Source organism: Miniopterus schreibersii (assembly GCF_964146895.1).
Source record: "Miniopterus schreibersii genome assembly, chromosome: X".
Taxonomy (NCBI): Eukaryota; Metazoa; Chordata; class Mammalia; order Chiroptera; family Miniopteridae; genus Miniopterus; species Miniopterus schreibersii.
The window spans coordinates 27,747,607-27,755,438 of NC_138104.1; the positions used below are offsets into that span (position 1 = coordinate 27,747,607).

General features: G+C 39.7%; 1 protein-coding gene across 2 annotated transcripts; it reads left to right on the top strand.

Moving 5' to 3' along the window:
* The first annotated feature begins 1,371 nt into the window (after positions 1 to 1,371).
* Positions 1,372 to 4,367, top strand: LOC308551214 (thymosin beta-15C-like). Of its 2 annotated transcripts, none has more exons than XM_081125639.1 (3): positions 1,372 to 1,483; positions 2,912 to 3,032; positions 3,967 to 4,367. In XM_081125639.1, the coding sequence occupies exons 2-3, from the start codon at positions 2,929 to 2,931 to the stop codon at positions 3,998 to 4,000; spliced, it is 138 nt and encodes a 45-aa protein (XP_080981765.1). In that variant the 5' UTR covers positions 1,372 to 1,483; positions 2,912 to 2,928; the 3' UTR covers positions 4,001 to 4,367. The 2 variants fall into 2 exon arrangements, with proteins under 2 accessions (XP_080981765.1, XP_080981764.1); XM_081125638.1 differs by having other exon boundaries at positions 2,912 to 3,028.
* The last annotated feature ends 3,465 nt before the right edge of the window (positions 4,368 to 7,832 follow it).

Sequence of the window (7,832 nt, forward strand, 5' to 3'; positions counted from 1 at the left end):
TGTTCTGGGAACCAGAGATCACAAAAATCTGTAGTGATAGAAAAGTGGGCTTGAAATTACACTTCACATTCAGGATAGAATTACCCCTGGGGAAATGGGAAGGTGGATAGCTGTGGGACAAGGGGCAAGGATGCCTCAAATTCTCTGTAACGTTTTTATACCTTAAAAAAAGACAAAGTAAATATACTCAAATGTTAACAACATTCAAATCTGAGTTGTGGAAACACTGGTTCATTATATATAATGCCTGGGACATTATAGATACTAATGAATATTATTTGTTGAATGAGTCTGCCTTTCTCTTTTAAAAGTTTCCCCAACATACAAACTTCTCAAGTTAACACAATGTGCTACAAGAGCATAGAAAAGTAAATGGAGAGAGATGAGGAAGGCTTGAGAAATCCTTGTGGAGTGATTGCTGATCTTTGTGGAACTCTACCACCATACATGAGCCAAATGGAAAATATGGGGTGCAAGCTAAAGACATAGCCCTATTTCCATTTTACCGCAGTGGTCTAAGGTTCTGGGTGAGTATCCAGAAAATGACCTTGAAGATTTAGTCCTTTCAACTAATTACCAGGTCCTCACTTTTCTCTCCCAACATAGACACTGGGTGGTGCTGCTGTCCAAATTTTCTGCTCTATCATGGATTTATTACTTCAGTTTAAAGACAGGTATTTATCTAGTGTTTCCTGTGGGATAACCAAAGTGCTAGGGATCAGGATATAAAGATGAATAGCCTCAAAAGATTCTCCTCTGATTACCCTAAACTGACTACCACCATGCCTAGTGGCTAAGAAAATTGAAAATGTGATATTTACATAGGAGAACACCAGTATCACAGAAATGTCCAGCTGTGGGGTGAATGATCCAGGCTCTTCTGAGCACCCCTCCTCCATGACCTAGCCAAAGATTAAAACAGACAACAGCATTGCCATTGTTTGGTCGTCGCAGGATATTTAAGCTCCTATGGCTATGAAAAGACAAGGAAGCCTGACTAGGACTCCTTTAGTTTGGTTCTTGTAGTTCCAGACATTCGAAGAGAACTGGGCAGAAGAGTCTGCTCGCCCCTGTTATCATGGAGGAGTGGGTATGCCTGGGAAGATGGAAGAAGGAAAGAGGAAGTAGCTGGAGATGCAGGGGCAGGCCTGCTGGAGATCCTTTCCAGGACAGATCAGAGAGGGATTGGACCAGGTCTAGGGAGGTGGGTCTGGTATGATGTCATCAAAACCCTGTTGCGATGGGTGAGGTCCTGAGCGGAGACAGTAGACTCAGGCCTGCAGGGCTAAAGTGGTGGGAAGAGAGAAAAGGCGGGCCTAGGATCCCTCGACCAATCGTAGAGGGCTGGGGTGTGCTCAGGGGCAGGGCCTTCACCTGTGGTTTATACCTGCAGGGTTCTGCGAGGGATGGCTAATCTTGGCCAGTGTGCTGAGTGCTGCCCCCGCCCCAGCCGTCTACCTTTCTCCGGTCTTCCAGTATTCAGGTGAGGACAGGCAGCTCCAGCCGGAGCCAGAGGACTGACTATAGGGACAGGAGGGCGCGGTGGCCACGGGCAGGGAAATACTCAGGCCTTCTGGAACTAGGGAGGCCAGGGTGGGACCCGTGTTTCAGATCTGTAGAGTTGGCGCCTTTGTCTTCTGTGGCACCGCCTTCTGCTCCCGAAGCCGAGTTCTCCCGGGTGGGTCCCTAGAAGGCCAGAGGGGACGGCCCCCAGAGCTGCCCTTCTGCTTTGGCTTCAGGTAAGATGCTTCGGGGGACAAGGAGTTCAGGTGCCATCCAGAATGGGTCCTTAGGGGCTGGTCCTTCACTTTCTCTGCTCCTGTGGTTAACAGGTTAGGCTGGGCGCCCAACAACAATGATAGTTTAATTTAAAATGTAAACAAACTGCTAACAACAAACTGGCCTATGCGCCCAGCCCTATTATTATTTGTTTGAAGTCTCACCTCTGGAGATTGGCGTCTGATAGCTGGTCAAGGGAGGGTCTTAGGGTGACACTGACAGAAGGGAAGCATATTTGGGACTTTTGGCTGCTTGGGGCCCCTCCATTCTATTCTGGGCACTGGATATACATTACCCCCACCAGTGTGGGGTCAGGCACGAGAATGAGAGCTCTGGTCTCTGGGGCCTACTATTGTCTCTGGGACAAACCCGAATGGTGACAGGGCACCTCCTCTCCTAGCCTCATCTCCTTGCCTCTTCCTTTGCAGAGAAAACGTGGTGAAATAAAATAAAAATGAAGTCTGGTTTATCCTATTCTGCTAAAGCCTATGGTCTGACCCTAATTAGCTGTGCCTTCTGACAGCATTTACAAACCAGTGCCACAGGGAGCTATTGTGAAACCTGTAATTAGTTATGACTGGATTAAATCCCTTCCTCTCTTACTGGAGCTCCTTAATCTTATCTTTGGGCAAATAAAATGGATAGAAACTAGTCCAACTTATGCTACCCTTTTTATGTGTTCTGCTTCCTAACCTCCAAGAAAAATGCCCTCCCCTCAAAGAAATTAAATGCAAAGTGAAGATGCTCAAGTAGTGCCATCTCCTGTAACAAGTTCATTAACTGGTGAAACCCAGTCTTTCTTTTTTCTTCTGTGTCCATCTGATCTTGTGCTTCTATCACCTCCATTTTACCTCTGCTGTGATTTTAAGAGTCAGACATACTGGCTCTGAGTTTCTAGAGCATCTTGGTTTCTAGTGTATCCTGATCCAGTGGCATTTACTGCCTATCAGAAATGGGATAATGATGGTGTGGAATTCAAAATATTTTAATAAAAGTGTGACTTTTCTCAGATATATGCTGTTTTCTTATTGAAAATCTGTGAGTAAAATACACATTGATATTAGCTGTTATTCCTTAGTGTGATAATAGTTCTACCAGATAAGGTTTGTTTTTTGGTTGTTGTTTTTTTCAGTCTTTTTTTAGGTCAAGATGAGTGATAAGCCAGACTTGTCTGAAGTGGAGAAGTTTGACAGGTCAAAACTGAAGAAAACTAATACCAAAGAAAAAAATACTCTTCCCTCAAAGGAAAGTAAGTCATGGGGCTTTCTAGTTGAGACAAAAAATGGTGAAAATTGATACATTCAGTAAATAAACTCTTCTAATAAAATTTACCACAAACTAAGCAATATAATACCAATGTATTTAATATACCATTTAAATTATAAGATTGTTTTTTAACTTGGCATATGTAAGTGGTTCTTACAAAATAGGTTGTACTAATAATGGGGGAATAAAAAACCTAGTTTTTGTTGGAAAATTACTAAAAACCACATTTAAACCAATCCTGGAATATTGGATTTAACATTGGAAACATCTTAACTTTGTCCAATTTTTAATTATTTGGCATTTTTCTGCATCTAGTAATTTGGGTCTATGATCTCATCCCTAAAGAGCCATGCAAACTGTGGTTATGGCCTTCTCTAACTGACAAGATGAAGTGGGAGAACCAGTTTAGATCTTGGGTATACATATTAAAGTATCCCAGGGATTAAAAGGATCATTTTTTGGCCTTCTGAATTATAGTGTGCTATAGAAACTTCAAGCTAAAGGGTTGGAGTAAAATTATCATGACAGCATTATTTGAAATTTCCAATTTTAGTCAAAATTGTCTGAAAGGGCATAACTTCCTAATTGTATAGTGATAGATAAACCTGAGGAAAATACTTCATTTCCTCTTCATTCTCAGAATACCCATGGAAAAAATGACAAAAGTATTTATCTACCTCTCAAGTGGGGGAAAATAACCCACAGTTCATGCAGAGTCTAATGAATGTTCAAGTCATTAAAGTGCACATACAAACACACACACACACGACTGAGGATTTGTGGTTAGTGCCTTGGCATTCTAAATTTAAAGCATGTTGACAGCTTTCAATGACTTGGCAAAGAGCCTTTTTGGGGGGGAAAAACTGACTTTAATCTTAGGAAAATGCCTTCTTAATGATTTTTTGTTTGTTTTTTCCCCAGCTATCCAGCAAGAGAGTGTGTTCAAACATCGTAAAATGAGGGTCTTCTCCCAAAAGTAAATTTCAACATTGCCTGAGTGTCTTAGTGTCTTGTTTTTTGTAAACCTTTGTGTTGTAGAGATTTTAGGCATTTTCTGATGTCTTCTCACCCATACTTCCTGGCTAAGAGGTCAAAGGTAACCAATGTTGCCTTATCTACATTTTAAAATTTTCCTTTGGTATATAAATTCCAGCTGGCAGGTGCTGTCAATAATCTCACCATTGATGACCTTGTACCCCCTATAGAATAAGCCACTTGTAACAGTCTACAATTGATGCCTCCATTGCTCCATAATCTTCATGAAGTGGCATGCTTTTGCAGCTTCTCACAGTTTATTTTCATTTCTAATGTAGCAATAAAATAATGCATATAATCACTATGTTAAGGCTCCTGTGGTTCATTCTTGGTGGTCATCTAAGGAAGTACATAAGTGTACACTTTTCAGAAGAAAAAAAAAGGGTGGGTACAAGAAAGCTGCTCTAGCAGATTTGTCTCATGGAAATGGCACTTTTTTGTCCACATCAGGTGGGTCCTGACTGGGGAATGCTAGGTGATTTTCCATAGGGTTGGAATAATAGAATTTGAGAACATTTGGGAGAAGAGGTCAAAAATAAAGAAATGAAAACACAGGGTCTGAAGTGATCTAAAGTGAATCAGGGCTGGAATTTTAGCTGAACTCTCTTGGTCTCTGGAAAGTGCTTTTCAACTTAACGGGATGGAACACCCAAGGCCGGGGTTGGATAGGGAAGGAAGCCCCTGGGCTTCTTCTGCTCTGAGATCTTCGGGACCACTTCCCTGGACTCGTTCGGGCTCAGGAATTCCCCAGAAGAGGCCTCAGAGGAAGGCTCAGCCATGTTGGAGGCAGCTTCCCCACAGCCTGTGAGGAAGGCAATGATGACTGCTGAGGGGAGCTGCTACCCTTTCTATTGTTGCTGCATTCCCTGCCCTCATGGGCCTCTCACTATCTGGGTAAAATGTGATCTGGGAGCCTGTCACTAAGTCATGCCCTGTTACATGTGATTTGATAGGCTCCTACTTGACAACATATTCCCCAATCAGAGTAGGAATACATTGACCTCTAAACTTCCTATGACTGCCATCAGAAAATCTTTGAAAGTTGCTATATAGAGCAAAAGGTCATCTGACAATGTTAGTTAATTGATGCTCCTACAGGAGAACTTTGAAAAGATTTCACCAAAAGCACCTAAATTGTAGAAATTTCCATTTTGGCTCCTTGAGAGAGTCTTACTTCCCTAAACCAAATCCACATGCCATCTGAATGATTCTGCACCACAAATGGGCCATTTAACTTCCAATAAATAATCTACCATTGTCCTGAGCTAAGCCACCCTGGCTTGAGCAGGAATTCTCTGACATGGCCAACAGAGTGCTCCTGGAAATCAAGGAGCCTTGCTGACTAACCAACATCTCCAGTTCTGATAAAAAACCTCAGTGACGCAGTAAAAGGAGAAATAGCAAAAACACAGTGTCCAAAGCAGAACATAAACAGAAATGGGAATACTTATAAAAAAAGTTTTAAAATCCTTAAACCTCTACCAAGTTTAAAATTGTTTTCTTAATACGTAGAACCTAAAAATATTTCAAATGCTAGAACTGATGAATACATATAAGGACTATTGGGTGAAATATATATAATAACCTAATTGTCTAAGAAACTTCCTTAGGGAGAGAAAATATCAATAATATGAGAAATATTTTAAAATAAAAGCACAATATTTTTAATAATCTTTACAATACATGCAAAGATACTTTTACATGTGTAAATGTAAAACAGTATAGAAATTGAACCAAACAGATTATAGAACAAAACAAATTGTAAAATTGAAACAAACAAGGACTTAAGCATAACCAAGTGAATAAATGGAGGTCACCAAGAGGCTAAAGTCCCAAATAGCCAGGCATACAATAGTGTATATATTCAAACCTTCAAGGAACAGGTACCTCCTTCTGCTTATAAAACAGTTGCTGATAATGAAGGCAAAACACTTTTCATTTCAAGGAAATATAATATGATGATAAAACCTAATGAAGAAAGCATACTACACAGATTTCTGAGCCCTCTCATTTCTAAATAAGGATATAAATATCCTACTTAAATATTATTAAATAAGTCTGGTTGCATATTACAGAAAAGACTAGAGGAAACAGCTTTAGTGTTGTAACAAATTACAAGCATCTAGCTGAAGAGGATATTATTTATAAAACAAATATCCCATACAAACATTTTTCAATATGACCTCTATTGTGGAATTCATTTAAATAAGTAACTGAAGACCCAAACTCAGTGCAGAAATAGCTAAATAAAAAAGTTCATGAAACGATATTTTTGTTCAAGCTTTTTAGAAACTGGAGTAACTAGCCTAACTTGTTCAGATTCATCTGCATCTATTCTTTTCTGGTCTATACTGTTTGGTTTTTTAAAAATGACCTGAAAAATGTATCACTGGATGATGGAAGTGTTCAAGTAGAGCAGCCTAAGCCCCATATTTCCCTGCCTCAACCAATGAAGGACCTGCAGACCCTGAGCCATAGCAATTGGCTTAATGTGGTAACAGGTGACTCGGGGTGAGCCAATAAATACCTTCCTGGGTATTCATTCCTGGAGACTGAGGAGGAAATTGGTGTAATATTTTTTGAAATTGCAGTTGACTTCAATATTATTTAATACTAATTTCAGGTGTACAGCATAGTGGTCAGACAATTATATAATTTGTAAAGTGATCTCCCTGATAATTCTAGTACCCACCTGGCACCATATAGTTACTACAATATTATTGACTATATTCCTTATGCTGTACTTTACATCCCTGTGACCACCTTGTAACTACCAATTTGTACTTCTTAATCCCTTCACAGTTTCACCCAGTCCTTAACCCCCCTCCCATCTAGTAACCCTCAGTTTGCTCTCTGTATCTATGAGTCTGTTTTGTTTGTTCATTTATGTTGTTCTTTAGATTCCACATATAAGTGAAATCATATGGTATTTGTGTTTCTCTGACTGACTTATTTCACTTAGCGTAAATACCATCTAGGTCTACTCATATTGTTGCAAATGGTAAGATTTCATTCTTTCTTATGGTTAATAGTCCATTGTTTATATGTACCACTTCTTTATTAAATTCTCTCTTGATGGGCACTTGGGTTGCTTCCATATCTTGGCTATTGTAAATAACACTGCAATGAACATAGGGGTGTATATATCTTTCTAAATTAGTTTTGGATTTCTTCAGATACATACCCAGAAGTAGAATTGCTGGGTCATAAGGTAGTTCTATTTTTTTTTTTTTAATTTTTCAGGGAACCACCATACTGCTTTCCATAGTGGCTGTATCAATTTGCAATTGGTGTGGTATATTGTGTGTGTGTGTTGTTTTCTTAGGAACATAAATCTCAATCCCTGCTAATAGTGAGTTTATTGTGGGGAAAAATCTTTTTCCAGTTAAACAAGCAAGTCAATATAGTGACTGGAAGAGTAGTCCTACATTATATATTTAAGAAATGCTGAGTAAAGCTACTCTAGGTGATCAGTTGCTTTCCCTACCTCCTATCTGTATAGAGTACTTCTTAGCAGCTACATATCTTTCACCTGCCACCATATACCTCTCATCTGTTCTGACTCAATTTAACACTTACATTGCTCAGGATGGAATCATTGTGTTAATGAAAAGAATGGTTACCAGATGAAACTGGACAATGGGAGTTATTATCCAACGTCAGCTCATGTGACAACGTTTATTCTTTCCTTTAGGCCAGGGGTGGGGAACCTTTTCTCTGCCAAGGGCCATTTGAATATTTATAACATCATT

Coding starts and splice junctions, on each gene's coding strand:
- LOC308551214 (XM_081125638.1), top strand. CDS start 2,929: ATGAGTGATAAGCCAGACTTGTCTGAAGTGGAGAAGTTTGACAGGTCA. Junction 3,029..3,966: donor TACTCTTCCCTCAAAGGAAA/GTAAGTCATGGG, acceptor TTTTTTCCCCAG/CTATCCAGCAAGAGAGTGTG.